The sequence below is a fragment of the Panicum hallii genome, chromosome 4 (assembly GCF_002211085.1).
Source record: "Panicum hallii strain FIL2 chromosome 4, PHallii_v3.1, whole genome shotgun sequence".
NCBI classification, from domain to species: domain Eukaryota; kingdom Viridiplantae; phylum Streptophyta; class Magnoliopsida; order Poales; family Poaceae; genus Panicum; species Panicum hallii.
Window position 1 is genome coordinate 43,363,729 of NC_038045.1, and position 18,821 is coordinate 43,382,549.

Below are 18,821 nucleotides of genomic sequence, written 5' to 3' on the forward strand. Positions count from 1 at the left end.
GTTAGTTCATCAATAATCAGTGGAGAAGGCAAGTTAAGAAGAATCGTGAGATCAATGACACTTGCAATGTGTTAAAGAGCTTGTTATTAGTCTATACTTGATATTGTATAACAATTTCTTATCTTTGTAAGTAGTGTTGACAGCAGGTGTACATACTATATTTGTAAGAAATCTGGAAACTAGACAATTTTTATGGGCAAATCTGACTTCTATGTGTAGCACTCAATTTTATTAATGCTGGTTGAATTAAGAATTGATTTTTACTTTATTTTGGATATGATTCAATTATATTAAATTGCATTATATATTATTTTGGCGGTATTTGTCTTCCTGATAGTTGGGATCGAAAGAATACACAAATTCCTTGCCGGTTAAGGACGGCCAAGGATTACCGTAGTGGGTGAGGGCAGCCAAGATTTATGATTTTCTTGACATCTACTTGCTGCCAAGAAAACTAATTTGCTTGAGGCTATTGGCCGCCAGGGAAACTAATTTGTTTGGTGGTTGGGATATTTTTCCGCTAGCTGCTAGGTTTATCGAATTTTCTTGGTGGATTTGGCTTGGCAGCCGGCTGCCAAGTGCCATGTGCTCATCACCTATGCTGCATCACCTACTACATGTTTCCAGGTATGTTAGAATGAGACACACCAGTATTTGTATGTATAAGAAGGATGCAAGATAACGATATATCAGAAGATTTGTAAATACACACTCTATTGCGTATGCAGATGACTTTAACACTTTCTCGACTATTTTTTATAAATATGTCATCCTCTAGAAGTTTATGCACATTTTTTTCCTTGTACTTCATCCCTGCCACGGTCAATTACTGCTACCACTTTAACAAATGAATTAATCATCTTTCCTGATGTGGTGTAAATAAAAGGCAACCAGGTACATTGATTTGCCTCCTTAATCCTTGTGCACAAGTCTAAGACAATCAACTAGAAGGTTGGGCTAATCCTGAATCATATCGAGTGACTACCAAAGTTTAAGGGGAAAAATAGATTTTTCAACTGTATCAGTATCAAGGTTGGGCTAATCACTCTATAAGGCATAAAGTGGAAAATCCTACTGTGACATAGGCAAAAGGGGTCCAAATTATAAAATCACTTAGCCCTATATAGGGAATGGAAACACATGAAGGAATCATGACATTAACTAGAAAATTGTGTAAAATTTATCTCTTCACAAATTTTAATGCTACCTATGGGCAATGAGGCCACTAGAGAAAAACAATCCGACAAACCGGTTTGTCGCTTCCAGTGCACTGGAGGTGTGAATTGTTGTTCCTTCCTTGAGATAATCGATATTCCGTGCACGGTTGTGCGACTTACCTCTTTTGCTTTTCTTTTGAAACCAGCATCCTACTGCATTCACTCTATATCTCCCTCATCATCACCGGCATCCTTCCCCTCGCCCACCTTCCTCCTTCTCGTCCACCACAAAGCTGTGAATCCATCCCTATCTCCTCTTACTCTTCCATAGATCCATATCCAGCGGTAGAGCTGCAAAATAAAAAGGTAACACCATCACACCTGAATCTCTATTCATACTGATTCTGATATTTATGATCATGGAACTCTATGGAATGTGATATGAGGTAAGGTTGGATAGAGCAATTTTGTCATGTTTGGTACGGTCCCTCCCATATGGGGCACTATAACAACAAGCACCTGCAAGGTACCTCCCACTTCCGGTCCAAGCTCATGCAGCTCCAACACCAATACACCACTGGTACAAACGGTAAGCTACGTTAGTATTTTGACTATTTCTGTTGAAATAGGTCATTCTATATGTTGAGACAATGTTATTTCAGTTTGTTATGAGCCTTTATTTGTGCAATATGGTACTCTCAAGTCTGCAATAGTCAGTAAATGCAACATTCTCGGGAAGCTTGCAACATATTTATTTTCATTCTCATGTCAACATTAATTTATTTACTATATTTTGGTCCACCTTTATGTTCTTTTGAAGTTAGCTATGCACCGTGTCTTCTTTTTTTTTCCAAGGGTTATATATTTTTTGTTCGTTTGTCAGAAATTGGTCCCGAGATGGACGAGGCTAGGTCATGCCATCATTGCGAATGGCAGTTGGGGCGTCAAGATCGGACGCCGTGGAGTGGTGCTCCATTACAAAAGCCGGGCAGGTTCTATGTAAGGTAAAACTATCGATTTTACTATGAAACACTAACTATCATAATGCATTATTCGTAATCCGAAATAATGAATCTCTGGGCCATTTCGCGGTGATCCAGAGGTAACTGTCGTCGCCCGCTGCTTATTTGTGAGGATTGGTGCCTAGCTGATGTTCAAGAACACAGCTGGTCCCGGCAAACAGCCACTAGCACATGAGGACACCACGTCATAGTGACACTGGATAGATCTGCAAAGTGCTCTCTCCACTGCACACAGTTGCTCGAAATGCACGGCGTGCTGGCGATCAACGAGATGATAGACTCATAGACACCTGCAGGCATGCCAGCGCTGCGTATCGATCCTACAAAATAATCCTCCCCAACCCCAAAAGCTCCTGTCGAGAACAAAAGATCAAGTGATCAGCAGCACACTAACTACAAAGCGCAAAGGTTGTTGCAAAAGGTTTGCACATTGCTTGCATGCCGTGTTCGCGGAAGCTAAGTGCCTTCTTTAATTTTGTTCTCTTCCTCTGTAAATGCCCGGATCCTTGCACGACGGCACCACACCACCGCCGTGGTTTGCGCAGAGGAACTTGCGTGTCCCGCCGGCGGTGAGATAAGGGCGTCTGCCTGATGGCCGCAACAGAATACCCTGGAGCTGCTCGGCCGGACCCATTGCGTGCTCTGGGGGCGTCGTTGTTGTTGCGTGCCGTGCGGCAGGCGCGCCATCGCCTTTTGGGCTGCCTGTGTCTCCCCCGGCAGTGTCTGGCGTGTCACCTGTGGACGTTAGTGGCCGGTGTTGCAGGTTAAATAGGAGGTTATTCTGACCAGAGATCATAGCCTCATCCATCATCGATTGTCCAGGCAGTGGACGCCACCATTGCCTGCACGTACTAGCAGTGAGTAAGAGTGAAGGCTTGCCAGCTCCGGCAGAGTCAGGGAGCAGCAGGTGTGTGTCCTACCATCTCATCAGATGCTCCCTGCAGATTCTCTGAGTCTACGTATTTTAATTTCCTGCTCAAAATAAAAGAAACATAAACTTATACTCTTACACTCTGAGTTTTCATTTGTTCTTATTCCTTTTCAAGTTTGCCACCAAGATGGATTCTCCAGAGATTCAGAATGTTGATACCGCTGTAAGAACCTCGTATCAGATTCTTCCACCTACTGATAAAAATAAAATGTCTTTTACCTTATTTTGGGCTTTTAGCTACTCGGATCGTTAATTGGGGTATGTTTGCATATGGTTATTGGTACAGTTAGGAATTTTGAAGAATTTCACCCTTGTTGATGAATAATCTTGTTGTTATTTCAGTTCGCTAACTTCTCCATAAATATTAACTAAATTTCGTTTGGTACATGTAACATGATAATGGCCCCTAATTAAACAGCTGGAACCACACTTGATATTATAATGGCTGATTTTAGTCAGGTTTTACAAATACAATAAATTACCTCCAATCAGGAATGGAAAGATAATGTAGGCCCCATATAGGATCAATTAGTTACTTGGTGGGGTGGGGTGGGGTGGGCTTGTGTTTAATTACTTCCCAGAAATGCTTGGATAATTATTGAACGCTTCAAATATTTATATACAGGGATGGTGAGATTATACCACTTGTATACTAGTGTTGCATTCTCTGCATTTACTATACCACAAAGTTAGGGTCCATTGATCAAATTTTCTCATCTAAGGGCATGTACAATGCTTAGACACCAAAATGGTTCTCCAAGCATAACAGACAGCTAAGAGACTCTATTGTACAATGGAGTGTCTATAAGTACAATCTGTTAATAAATGCATATGTATAGTAGAACTAAAAACACCCTTGATCAAATGTGCATACACATTTTGTATCCATATATATGTTATCTTCCAAAATCATAATACTTACATTAAATGTATCATATAATATATCATATAGAAGTTAATTTTTCAACTAATCTTGTTCATCTCGAAATTGATGACCATATCGTTGTCATATATGTTCAACTAAATCATTCTTGAGCTCGATATGCTTTGACCTATCCCGTATTTCGTTATTCCTTAGAAGTACATCCGCAAAGCATGGATTAGCTTGGGTGCTCACTTCAGGGGGTAGGGCGATGGAAGCTCCAGGATTCATGTTCAAGTCGATCGGGATTTGAACCTCCTGTTTTTCATCTTCAACTATCATGTTGTGCAAGATAATACATACTTGCATTATGTTCACCACGTCCCTTCTTTTCCACATTTTTGCTGGATGATGAACGATATTAAACCGAGATTGTAGCACGCCAAAGGAGCACTCCACAACCTTTCTTTCACTTTCTTGACATCTTGCAAAACACTTGTCTTTATCGTTTAGAGGACTTGGTATTGATTTCATAATTGCAGCCCAATCTGGATATATTCCATCAGCAAGATAGTATCCCGTATTGTATTGCTTTCCATTTACAACGTATTGGACTCGAGGAGCTTCACCTCTCAATTTTTGGATGAACAACGGTGATTTATTTAAGACATTGATGTCATTGTTGGACCCTTCAGTTCCAAAGAAAGCATGCCATATCCTAAGATCTTTTGATGCTACCGCCTCAAGGATCATAGTGGGCACACCTTTATCTCCACGTGTGAATTGGCCTCTCCATGCTACAGGGCATTTCTCCCACTGCCAATGCATACAATCTATGCTTCCAAGCATACCAGGAAAACCACAAGATTCACCGTATTGAAGAATTTTTTCCACTTCTTCGGCTGTTGGAGGCCGTAAGTATTCTTCACCAAACATCTCAATAACTCCTTTAGCAAAATTTCCTAGACACTCCAAAGCTGTGCTTGCTGCGATCTTCAAATTTTCATCAAGTTCGTCAGCCGGAGTACCATAAGCTAGCATGTGAATGGCAGCAGTACATTTCTGTAGAGGTGACAAGCCGTCTCTTCCAACACAGTCGGTTGCAATATTGAAATAAGGTGACCATTCACCAAGTTTTTCAATGATCCGCAGAAAGAGACTTCATTTCATCCTGTACCTCCGGCGAAACATCTCATCGGTGTAGATTGGAGACTCAGAGAAATAGCAAGCATATAGATCAAGATGTGCTATTTCACGGGGCCTTGGAATATACCTTCTACGGAAAAACTGACGTCGTTTCGGTTGGTCTTGCAAATTGGCTAGGATATTGTCACCGATATGATCAATATAGTCTTCTATGAACTCATCTTCGGCGAGCATGTCATCTAGAGTGTATACATCTTCATCTTCGGCGTGCATGTCAGTTGGCATCATCCTCCTGCACTTGCAGTGACCTTGGATCATCCATTTCAGTGGCATGGTGTGAGAGGCCTCCTGCAGTCCGTATATATACAGGCCACCATGGATTTGTTCACACGGCAGCAACTGAACCAGCGTGTTTCAGTTCACACGGCTTGTTTCAGTTCACACGGCAGCATGGCAGCATGTGTTCAGTTCATTTCAGTTCACAGATCAGTACATATAAGGTAGCATATAGATGAGCTAAAAGAAAGTTCAACTTAAACATAGTTCAATACATATAAGGTAGCATATAGATCAGCTAAAAGAAAGTTCAACTTAAACATAGTTCAATACTCCTCCTCTTGTGCTTAGCTACGATAGTTCTGGAAACAACTTACTCCTCAAATATTTTAGAGCAACAACATGCTCAGCTCTAATATCATCCGGCATTCCCGAAGTATCTTGTTTGAGTAGGCTTGAACAAGTTTCCAGCATTTTGGCCTCCTTCTCTTCCTTTGCTATTTGCAAAGCAATTTTAGACGCCTCAATCTTGTCACTATGAATCTTTCCTTGCATTTCAAGAGCCTTCATACGATTGGTTGCGATATTGTTCTAAATTTTCTCAAACCTATCAAGCTCTTCTACATTTATCGCACTCGTTTTAGATTTTCCTTTTCCTTCAAGTGCAGCTCTTTTAGCTGCCTTTTGTCCAATTGGTCGAGGAAGGTCAACATCTTCCAGTCCTCCTTCTTGTGTGCTGCCCTTCTCCATCTCCTTCCTCTTGCCTTGACTATGATCATTATAACTCATCCACTTCGCCTCATTACGAACCATGTACCAAACATTCGTAAGCTGAAAACGTAATCCTTTGTTCTCTTCCTCAAAGAATTTATGTGCTTTTCTCTAACCACATTTCATCCGAGTATCCACTGGTGTAAACCCTCTTAGCTTTCAACCAACAATCATTGAACAAGCTTGTCAATTTATTGATTTTATGCCATCTGTCTTTAACCTGCTTTGTGGTTCTCCATCTATTTTTTACAGTAGCTTGATTGTACTCCTTCTGGACTTCCATACAATATTTATCGGACTTCGTATTATTTCCACGAAGTGGGTCGATGGAGTGTTTGAGCCAAGCACTCATCTGCATACAAAGAGAATTTGTAAGTACAAATTGAAATTGATAGAACAAGAACAAGCTAAGTTATGAACATACCACTCTCCCATCTTCCTCTGGTTTCCATATTAGTCTTGCCTCAGTCCTGACTTCTTCGTCTCCATCGTTGCCCTTGATGTCAACAGGGTTGTCATTAGCTTCCTCCACTTGTGTGCAATGTGATGTTTCTCCAACAAAATGAGAATTCTTAGGTAGATTACGCTGTTGGCCCATCATCATGTAGTTCATAAGCCCATCAGAACTGAAAAATGAAAAGAAACAGAACCTATTATGCATGGCATTCTGTTAAGTTGAACAACTATACTTGCCACAATACTTGCTTCTACTAAATAAATGCCCAGATTATACTTAGTTCAGAACTTCATGAACCATGTCATTGCAGTACCATTTCATACAGAGCATGCCATGGCTGAGAAGGTACCTTTGCAGCAAGTCTGAAAAGGAGGGTGGTGCTCCGCCAAGGGATGAAGCAAAAGCAGCGCTGCCAGGGGATGAAGCAGAACTAGTTCTGCTCAACACATGCAAGCAATCAATCATACTCAACACATGAAAGCAAGCAAACATGCTTAATACTGAACAAGCAAGCAGCCATATTGAACAAGTATTGATTACCTTTCAAATAAATCAGAAAAGGAGGAAGAAGGTTGTGGTGCTGGGGACATGGACGAAGTGAAGCCAGCAGTCGAACCTGCACCCAAGGGGAATCCAGGGGAGGGGCGACCTCCAGGGGATGAGCCATGGACGCCTTTGCCCAAGGGAAATCCAGGGTCGCTGGGGTGAGTTGCAGCCGAGGAAGCTGCGATGGGAGTGGAGCCCTGAAAGGCTGTAGATGATGGGACTCCAGCTGCGCCGGGAGAGGATATGTTGCCGCCGCCGGGTGAGGATCCTTGAACGCCAGTGCCCAAGTGCAGTCCGCCAGCAGATGGAAACCGGGCGGCGGCGGCTGCAGATGGGGCCACAAAGGGCCGACGGCCGGTGGTCGAGCGCAGCGCAGCAGACGACCGACGGCCGGTCGATCCCGATTTGTTCTGCATCGTCACCGCCGAAACAGAGCCAGAGAAGTGAGATTTGGGAGAGAAGATGGCGGGGAATTGGGAGGGGAACCGATTTTGCACCTGGATTTGGCGCTAATGAAGAATCGAAGGAGGGCTGGCGCACTGGATCTGCAAGAGACGGACGAACACATACAGTCGGAGGAGAGATCATCGGTTCCAACTTGGGTGAAGAGCCAGCGACGTCTCCCCATCAGGCGACGGCTCCAGTGTTTTTTTGCAAAAAACATCCTAGCGCCCCCTGTAGAGACGACCCATTTAAGGGCGTTGTACACGCCCTTATCACGTTATTTTTAGTTGGCGTATTTTAACAAGATGGACACTTCGGATATTGAGATCCCCATGACTCCCATGCCTGTAAGAACTGCCTCAATTTTTTTTTTAACTTCCTCCAACCATGAATGCAAATCCTACTTCCAACTTTTATTACCTGTGATCATTGACATCTCAATTTTTTTGTAGTTTGACAATACAAGATTTCCACTACCAGTTATAAAAGTTACTTTCATAATATATAGCTCTTTATATTTTTTTGCGAAACATATAGCTCTTTCATTTAAGATAATATATTTTTGTACAGGAGTGGAGGGAGTATACAACTTGTACACCATCGCATTATCTTTGCAGTTATAATACTAAAGTGAGGGTCATTGGTCAAATTTTCTCATGTTCTCATGTAATTTTTTTTTGTTGGCACATTTTAACAAGATGGACACTTTGGAGATTGAGATTGTCACAACTGCTATGCCTGTAAGAACTAACTGTCCTAATTTTTTACTTCCTCCAACGATAAATGCAATTCCTAATTCAATTTATTTTGTGCATCTAAAATTTTGTGTAGATCGAAGATTGCCACTACTAGATTATTAATGAATTATAAAATTACTTTCAGAATATATAGCTCTTTATATTTAAGAAAATATATTTTTGTAGACATTGTTAGTGAAAGTTTCATAATGGAGGCCGTACCAATGTCCTAACGGACATATATTTGTGATCAAAAGAAGTATGTAACAATTACTTATTTTAGGGAGAACGGAAATCCTGTTTTCAGCCACTTGTCAGATAGTGTTCAATTCCTAGGATGTTACTGTTCCTGATGGATTAATTTGAATACTTTCCTTCAGTCACAAATATAAGTCACTAGGATATGGACATGGTCTCTAATATGACATTTTGACTAGCCATATCTATAAGAATTGTGTTAGCTTAAATGCAAAGAAAACAATATACTATGAGATTTTTTCTCAGTGAAAGTAATGTCAATCATATATAATACTCTAGATATTAATGGTCAAAGTTAAAAAATTTGACTTAGACAAATGTAGAAGGAATAATATTTGTTACCTGAGGAAGTATCTTACTTCTTTGTCTTTAATGTACTTATGTAAACCTCCATGCTACTATTAGGACGAAATTTCTCTTCATCTGATGAAATTAAGTTGTATGCTAACAGCACACTGGAAACTTTTTACTTAGTTTTTTAAACAAAATTTTAATATATGATTTCGTAGTTCATGACCCAATTTCATGACACCTGCTACATATTTTCATGGAGAGGATACTAATCAGTCAATTTAGAACTACTTTTTATTTTTCTGAACAAAACGCGTATGGTAGTCTTGGAAATATTTATGTATTTCAAAGCATCAATATATGAAAGTAAGACTATCAATCAGATTAGTTGCTAACCTTTTTCCCTGCTGATGCTGTCTTTTTTACTAAAGGTTCCCAACATGATGGAGTCTCCAAAGACTAGTAGCATACCCAAGACAGTAAGAATGACATATCCAAGTATCCAACCATTGTTTTTCTTATACGAGTGGAATCAGACTTGCTAATTTTCCTTTTATGAGTAATTATTTTCATTAAAACCACAATAAGAGATTACAATACTTTTTCTCATCAGTTCTGACATATTTTCCACTCCAGCAAGCTTCAAATAATACATGCCACATGTAGGGTAACCTCCAAGAACCATTTATCTTTTTCTGACTAGACATAAATCTGAAGACAGTACACAATGCCTTCAAATCTTTCGTCATTAGTTATTCTGTAGATTTAGCGTATTGTCTCACTTATTTCATGAACTATTTGTGAAGCCCCTGCAAAGTGAATTCTCAATATCAAGTTCTTTGAACAACGAGACTGAAAATACAACACCATCTTTATACACTGAAGATGGCACCGTTGACTTCAGGGGAAACCCTGCAGTTAGAGCCACCACAGGGGGAAAGAAAACCACTGCCATACTGCTTGGTAAAAGTTTTTTAAATTTCCGGCACTCTTTATTTGTCGCTGAAAGACTACAGTATGACAATCCATGCTATCCTTTTGCTACTTCGATTTTTTTGAAAATCTATCACTCCCTTCGTTCCATGTAACTGTTTTCGTGATCAGTGAACTATGCTCTTATGAACTTGGCATTCGGTGGAGTTGCTGTAGACCTGGTCGTGTTCCTAAGGAGGGTGCTTCATCAGGAGAACGCCGAGGCTGCCAACAACATCAGCAAGTGGACTGGTACTGTCTACATCTTCTCGCTCTTCCGTGCCTGGGGCGCTACATCACCTGCATCGTGTTTCAGGTCATCTATCTCGTGGTAAGAACTGAATTCACTGGTTGCTACTAATTGGCATAAGAACACTTACATTTTAATTACACTTAGATACCCGGCCCATTAATTGGTGAATACTAACTTCGTTTTGTGCCATGAAGGGGTTGGTGATGCTGTCCCTGTCATCTTTGTTCTTCCTGGTGGTGCCCTCCAAGTGCGGCGATGGCGTAGGGCTGAGGCCCTGCCGGCCACCGTCGCAGCTCGGCATCGCGTTATTCTACGTGTCAACCTACACAACCGCATTCGGGATCGGCGGGTACCAGCCGTCGGTGGCGACGTTCGGGGCGGACCAGTTCGACGAGTCGGACGCCACGGAGCGGCGCTCGAAGCTTGCCTTCTTCAGCTACTTCTACGTGGCGCTCAACGTCGGCTCCCTCTTCTCCAACTCCTTCCTGGCGTTCTACGAGGACAAGGGCATGTGGATCAGGGGCTTCTGGGTCTCCACGGTGGCTGTTGCGCTTGGGCTTCTCGTCTTCCTCCTGGGCACGCCGTACTACCGCCACTTCAAGCCCACTGGCAACCGGGTCACGCGCATGGTCCAGGTGTTCAGTGCTGCATTCCACAAGAGGCACATCCAGATGCCCCCCGGTGAGGACCTTCATGAGGTTGAAGATGATGAGGAATCAGGGATTCGCAAACTCTTGCACAGGGATCAACTCAGGTATGTACTAACTATACTGTTCGATCGAGCTGTGTGAAAAATATTATTTAGCATTCAATGGATGATGAACTTGTACCTGGCATTTGTAGGTGTCTTGACAAGGCAGCCATTGTGACTGAGGAGGACTACCACGCTGGGAACACCAAGAACCCATGGAGGCTGTGCACGGTGACGCAGGTGGAGGAGGTGAAGTGCATCCTGGGCATGATGCCCATATGGATCTGCACCATCGTCTACTCTGTCGAGTTCACCCAAATGGCGTCCACGTTCGTGGAGCAAGGCACGGCCATGGACACCAACCTCTTCGGCAGGTTCCGCGTCCCCGCCGCGAGCATGTCGGTGTTCGACATCACCAGCGTGCTCCTCTCCGTCCTCGCCTACCGCTTCGTCGTCGCACCCGTGGCGTCGAGGCTCACCAAGAACCCCGACGGCATCACCGACCTCCAGCGCATGGGCTCCGGGCTGATCATCGCGCTGTTCGGCATGCTCGCCGCGGCGGTCGTCGAGATAAACCGCCGGCGACGTGTCGTGGCCATGGACCAGCCGAGCCCCATGAGTGTCCTGTGGCAGGCGCCGCAGTACGTGCTGATCGGTGCCTCGGAGGTCTTCATGTACATAGGCCAGCTAGATTTCTTCAGCGGGCAGATGCCGGATGGCCTCAAGTGCTTCGGCAGCTCGCTGTGCATGGCTTCCATCTCGCTTGGAAACTTTGCGAGCATGCTGGCGGTCAGCGCGGTCACCGGCATCACCACTCGGCGAAACAGGAGAGGCTGGATCACGAAGAACCTGAACTATGGCCACCTTGAACTGTTCTTCCTGCTCCTGGTTGGTCTGTCGATTCTGGACTTCATTCTTTTTGTGGCATTTGCCGTCATATACAAGGGCACCGAGTTTAAGGAGGGAGGGAAACATATCTCTATAGACATATAGCAGGCTACTGCCAAAGGAGATTAAGAATATATATGTACCATATGTATGATGTTTTCTTAAACTATAGTATATTGTTGGCATTTTTATCGTTTGACTAGTAATAGACTTTTCTGAATACCAACATGATCTTTTCACCTAAATACCGTAATATGACCATTTTTACATGTATCGCGCAAAGCTTGAGCCTATGGTTTTTGTACAAACATCAATAGAGGTATGACTGAAGAACATCAACAAAACACCACAGCTTGTGCATGTCTTGGATGCTATTTGGCCTGCAACATATTTGATCGGAATTTGAGTAGGACATTGATAGTGCTGTGATATAGATAAAAGTATGGATTGTCTCGGCTATGAGTACAAATAAATGTGTACCGAAAGTCAAAACTGGACGGGCAATGTGGTCATGAACCATATATATCACCGGTGTTCTAGTAACCATTCAACCTTTAGCGAACTAAGTCCAAACTTGAACTATACAATGCAAAGAGAAACACAACTATGCTCTAACTTGCACATTAGCAATATACCCCAAGTCGGATCGATGTAGGCAAATCTAAATAGTTAGTGTCTCATGGACACCTAGGTACACCACATTATGACGCGACACATTTTTTATAAAATCTTATGAATATATACACAATTTATTTAATAATATTAGTGAAGTTAGTACTTCATTTAAACTTAGTTCTTAATTAATAGTTTTTTTAGAAATATGAATGCACATAGCTAAGTTCTTAATTAATACATATAGATACTTTAGGAAATAAATAATAAGAAACCTCACATTAGTTCCCCCATTGGCCTCAAACTGATTTTGGGGTTTATAATCAAATCAAATCGGACACCACACCTAAGCGGTCCTAGGGAAAAAACCACTCCAACAGGACCTCCAACCGGGTTCCTAAAGTAACAAGGATCTCAATTCCACCCCTCTAGCTCTTTCTTCTCCCTCACTAGTGAAATGGGACCAAATCCGCTGGACTCCGCGATAGAGGAGCAAAAGGAAGAGGGAAGATGGAAAGAATGGTCACCTCACTACAAAATTGAGCCAAGAGGAAGTGGCTGGAGCAACGCAACGTCAAATTGAACTTGAGGCCAAGGGGTTCATCGGATCTACCGGAGCTCCAGGCCAAGGCCAAGGAGAGAGAGAAGGAGATATGGAGAGATGAAGATGTCGGGGAGGTCGCTTCAGCTTCTCCTCGCCCTTCTCTGCCTACTCCAACGCTGCCCAGGCCCTCCCCTCCATCCCCTACCTTCCCATCCTGACGCACATGAGTGCATGTGAGGTTGCCGGGCAACCAATCCGAGCCGGATAGCTCGGAGGAAGAGGGGTGGTCTGCTCATTTTTGGCTGGAGGGGGGTGGTGGTGGTGCCGAGCACGTCGCGAGCATAGGGAGAAATGCTAAGATAAGACGGTGTGAGGAATTAAAAAAGAAGAAAAGAAATAGGAAAAAAGAATGAGACAATGATAGGTGGGTCCCACCCTGTCGAGTAAGGTCAGGGTATTGCTAGAGTTAATAAGGGTAAAATACAGCATCCCAGAAAGCAAGAGAAGCCTATACTAAGAAAGTAGGGATCCTGATTTAGAAATTATTGTTGGACTTACTCTAATGGGATATGCGGTGCTAACTACTCCAGATTCACACATAAAACCCGAAAATCTAAAAAATTGCATAGTGTAAGTGTATAACTATACAATCATCAGATCACTAGATAGTTATATACTTGATTGAATCCTTGAATAATCATCAATGATCTATTTAATTATCCATGCTTTGCTATATTAAGTTATCCGGTTTTATAAAAATACCACTTGTCAGTTATTGGATCTTTTTTATATTCATAGTATTTGGTTGCTTGTAGTTATGCCTATTATTTTTTAATAAAGAAGATTTAAATAGTTATCCGGTTTTATAGTTGAAGGTTGAATGATAGTTCGATAGCGTAAATCGGATTTTTTCGGACGACTTATAGATGCCAGTACTTCGAGTTGCGGTGGAATAGCTTCACAATTATCCTTTCCCTTTTGTGATTTTCCTTGGCTGCTCGCCCTGACTCTGACAATTCTGCCACTCCTGCGTGTAGGGGCTGCACTACCGGAATCAGGGGCTTTGCCGAGTGTCCGGGACACTCGGCAAAGCTCCGATTACACTCGGCAAAGGCTTTGCCGAGTGTAACACTCAGTAAAGGGCACTCGGCAGCGATTTCGTCGGCAAAGACGTCTTTGCCGAGTGCCTTTTGTCCTTTGCCGAGTGCCAAAAAACACTCGGCAAAGAGAAGCACTCGGCAAAATATAAATCGAAAAAAATCCAAATAATAAAACAGAAAAAAAAAGAATTTATTGGGGGAGGCATGCACGTCCAATTTCATAATTTGTCGATGATAGGTTTCGAACTCACGACCTCCTGCACACAAACAACTCTCTCTACCACTGCACCATTGGACCACATATGTCAATATTACGTTTTTATTCTCCACATATTATAATTAACCGAGTGTAAATTATTTATTTGAGATAGTAAATAAATTCAAATAAAAAAGTTATGAACTATAAAGTGGCATAACTTTTCGGGATCTACAACTTTTATTTTGGTAGTTTCTTCATCCGAGATCGTTTACAAAATTTGAATTTCAAATTTGAAAACTTCAAACGTATTTTAATATGACACAATGATTTCAAATCAAAAAGTTGTCAACTACAAACTTTCATAACTTTTTGAGATCTACAACTTTAATTTTGATGGTTTTTCCATTCGAGGTCATTTGCAAAATTCGAATTTTAAATTTTCTATATTCAGATGTAGTTTTTGTTGACAAGATGACTTCAAATTTAAATGTTGCCAACTGTAAAATCTTATAACTTCTCAAGATCTACAAAATTTATTTTGGTTGTTTTATTATTTTTTCATCTGACATGATAATTCTAATATTATTCACAAATCTTATATATCTCTCTTCTAGTTTCGTAAACTACGCGAGAGATATATATGTTTTGTGAACAAATGTACATTTATTTTGTCAAATAAAGAAATATCCAAAATAAGAATTGTGCATCTTGATGAGTTATACAATGTAGTTGAAAATATTTTTATTTGAATTAATTTACTACTTCAAAATATAATTTGAAAATTATCTTTGTCGAGTGTCTAAAAAAGGCACTCGGCAAAGAGCTTCTTTGCCGAGTGTCTAAACAAGGCACTCGTCAAAGAGCTTCTTTGCCGAGTGTTTCCAGCACTCGGCAAAGAAGCTCTTTACCGAGTGCCCGAAAAAAAACACTCGGCAAAATATTTAACGCTCGGCAAAGATCTTTTTTTCCGGTAGTGCTGGACCCGGGCGGCCGCTGATGAGCGGCCCGCCGGTGATGCTGCCGTGCCTGAGCACAAGCGTCCCCCTACCGAGAAGCCGCCGTTCATGCTCGCTGATATCAAGAGAGCCATCCCGCCACACTGTTTCCAGCGATCCGTGGTCAGATCCTCCTCCTACCTCCTCCGCGACATCGCCTCCGCCGCCGTGCTCCTGTTGGCGGTGGCCGTGATCCCCACCCTCCCTGGTCCTCTCCGGCTCGTGGCGTGGCTGGCCTACTGGGCGGCGCGTGGGTGATGGCGCACGAGTGCGGCCACCACGCCTTCTCGGAGCACGCGCTCCTGGACGACGCCGTGGGCTTCGCCGTCCACACTGCGCTGCTCGTGGCCTACTTCTCCTGGAAGCACAGCCACCGGCGGCACCACGCCAACTCCGGCTCGCTCGGCCGCGACGAGGTGTTCGTGCCGCGGCGAAGGTTCGTGCTGTCCTCGTACGCGCGGTGCGTCCAGGGTAGCGCCGCCGGGCGCCTCGCGCACCTCGCCCTCGGGTGGCGGCTCTACCTGGCGTGCAACGCCACGGGCAGGTCGTACCCTCGCTTCGCCAGCCACTACGACCCCTGCTCTCCGATCTTCTCCGGCACCCGCGAGCGCGCCCAGGTGCTCCTCTCGGACGCCGGCGTCCTGGCCGCCTCGCTGGCCCTATGGCGGCTGGCCGCGGCGGCCAGGTCCTGGGCGGTGGTGGCGCGCGCGTACGGCGCGCGGCTGCTCGTGGTGAACTCGTGGCTGGTGCTGGTGACGTACCTGCAGTACACGGACCCGGCGGTGCCGCGCTACGGCGGCGGCGAGTGGGACTGGCTCCGCGGCGCGCTGGCGACGGTGGACCGCGACTACGGCGCCGTCCTCAACAGCGCCTTCCACAACATCGCCGACACGCACGTCGTGCACCGCCTCTTCATACTATAAGTTTACAGCAACATAACAAGAATTATACCATTGCTCGAATGCGTTGATAATTTTTACTTGAAAAAGCATCATATGCATGCATACTCTTCACTTGAAAAAACAGCATTTTTTAGTGTTCCTTGAAATTAAAACACTAGATTAACAAAAGTAAATGATACACTAATCAATATTCAATAACTAAACAAAAAGCATGAAAGAAAAGAAAATGCATGACATGGCTTGGGCGGTTGGACCTGCGAGATGGCAAGAGCCAACATTGCATGGCCGAACAGGGTAGCAGAGGCACGGGCTGGGCGTTGGTGATTGGTGCTGCCATCCTCTACTTGCTTGCTAGCACACTACGGTTGGATTTGGAATTGGAAGCCGAACAGAACTGGAAGGGCAAGGCCGCAACCGCAAGGGAAGCTGCGTCGCCGGTGCCACAACGTACGCGCCATCGCGTCTACGCGAGAGTCGATCGGCAGATTGGGAAACGGAACGTCGAGGAACGAATCATCAGATGAACGGCCGCCTGATACAGTTTGGGGATGATATTGTAACACTCGCACAGCCCGCACGTGCCTTAGGACGGGCCTGATTATGCCCACGGATGAAACCTCACCGGACCAGTTTGCCTGCGTGAATAACCAAACCAATCCAATTTACCTTGTCTTCAAACCAAATGGAACTGAGAATGATAGATGGCCAAATGGGCTGGGTCTGATGGCCGCACAGGACACAACACTAAAAAACATTATACAAACACGGTCCGACGTGGTGGATATAGTGCTAGTGCCGGCACGGTACAGGCGTAGTGTTGTGCATGGGCTAAAAACCCGGCACGCAGTGCCGGCACAGGCACAACACGACTAATGGGCCTGACATGGTAGGCACGGCCCATTCCACAACCTTGTGTGTGTATATATATACATATATATACTCTCCGGCTCTCTCTTAAACCCTAATCTTCCTTCCTCCCTTTCCTACAGCCAGCCGCCACGCTCTCCTCCCCTCTCTCGAGCGTGTCGCGCCTCCCCCCCTACCCGCCCTTCCCTCCCTGGCTGGTGACCTGCCTCATCCCCGAGTCGTGCGCCTCCATCATCCTGGCCGTGGCCATCGTGGCCTTCCCCGCGCCGTCATCGTCCCGACCAGGGCCGCCGTGGCCTTCCCCGCCCCTTGTCATCCTGGTCACCGCCGCCGTGGCCTCTCCTCGGCTACGGCTGCTAGGGCCGCGGGCGCGCGCCATGACCTTCACCGACTGCGACGCATCGGCGATGGAGGCAGCCGGGCGACGGGCCGGCACGGCACAACTAAACTCTAGTCGTGGCGTGCCTGGGCCAAGGAGCTTGCACGCAGTGCCGGGACGGCACAACGCGACTAAGGTTTAGTGCCGAATCGTATCGTGCCGAGTCGTGTTGTGTTCGGGCATGTTAGTGTAGTGCCATGCCGTGCGGCCCATTTGGCCATCTATAGAGCCAATTATGAGGGTTAGTTAAATTAAGTGTTAGTTAATCTATCAGGAGGGATATCAGGAGGGAAATCTGCTTCAGGACTCGTACAAATGATACCTTGTGACTTCTCTACCGCTCCTGGACTTGGCTTGACGTGCTAACGACGTCTTGTGCTAGAAGATCAGACTGAGCCGAACCAGTCCACTCTAACTGCTAACCCCAACTAAACCAGCCCAGCAGGCTTCTCAGCCCGTTTACCACCAAACCAAAACGGCCCGAGAGGAAAACCAGACCATTAAAGCCGGTTTTGATCCAAACCATTACCAGCTTCATGTGTGAGGGCTTCCATGATTCAGTTCACGGCGAGTTTTAATTTATTGTGCATTCCTTCCATGAGAGACTTGATTTGTTCCTAATAATTAAGGAAATTTAATTTTAGTGTTTAGAAGTGCTAAGGCAACGCCATGTGTTGTGGCAAAAGTCAAATGGCAAAAGTCAATCCAATGTATTGCACCTTGTCGTAGAACCCATCGTATAACTCTAGTGCCTAGCCAGTGTCGGATTTCTAGCCCGTCCTCCAACAGACCAATGCCCCAGCTCACACACCCCGACTCAAATAACTCTAGTGCCCCATTGCTTATCATAGCATGCGCGTCGCACGCAACCGCCAGCGATCCCTCCCGCGCAATCGGAACCGTAACCCACGTCTCCACCATAATATTATTTTAACTCTATGTGAGATTCAAGGCCTGTTTGGTGTGGCGCCTAGAACGCCACACCGCGCCTAACTTGTGGCGGCCAAAACGGCCGCCGCACCCGCGGCAGAAAAAGTTAGGCGCGGTGTGGCAGGTGCGGTGGCCCTCCAAACAGGCCTTCAACTCTACGTCCCATGCCCCCACCCTCCTTTGCCAGATCCATCGCCACCTACCTTTACCGCCACACCAAAGGACGACACCTCTACAATTAGAATTTGTTTGGTAGGCTCCGGCTCTTGCTGAAATAGCTCCGAGCTCCGGCTCTGACTTCTTCAATTGAGCAGCTTTTCTGGTGGAGCTATTTTCATTTTGAAAAGTATTGGGCAAAACAGCTCCTTCTAAAGGTTTAAAAGAGGTAGAAAAGATCAAATGACCAAAATACCCTTATTTTTCTTTTTTCTATTTTTTCCTTATTTTTCTCCTTCCCTTCCCTCTCCACCTTATCCTTCTCCACAGGATCACCTCCCGATTCCTCTGTACCCCTGCCTCCCGCACTCGCCGCTGCCAGCCTCCATGCCCGCCGTCGGCCGTGTTCCTCTATGCCTACTGCGAGCCGCCTCT

At 44.8% G+C, this 18,821-nt stretch overlaps 1 protein-coding gene and 1 pseudogene across 1 annotated transcript; both read left to right on the top strand.

Moving 5' to 3' along the window:
• Positions 1–10,265: 10,265 nt before the first annotated feature.
• Positions 10,266–11,848, top strand: LOC112889684 (protein NRT1/ PTR FAMILY 7.3-like). Its single transcript, XM_025956432.1, has 2 exons — positions 10,266–10,877; positions 10,967–11,848. Exons 1-2 carry the CDS (start codon positions 10,312–10,314, stop codon positions 11,805–11,807), a joined length of 1,407 nt encoding a protein of 468 aa, XP_025812217.1. The 5' UTR covers positions 10,266–10,311; the 3' UTR covers positions 11,808–11,848.
• A 1,936-nt stretch (positions 11,849–13,784) lies between these two features.
• Positions 13,785–16,075, top strand: LOC112890512 (annotated as a pseudogene).
• Positions 16,076–18,821: the final 2,746 nt, after the last annotated feature.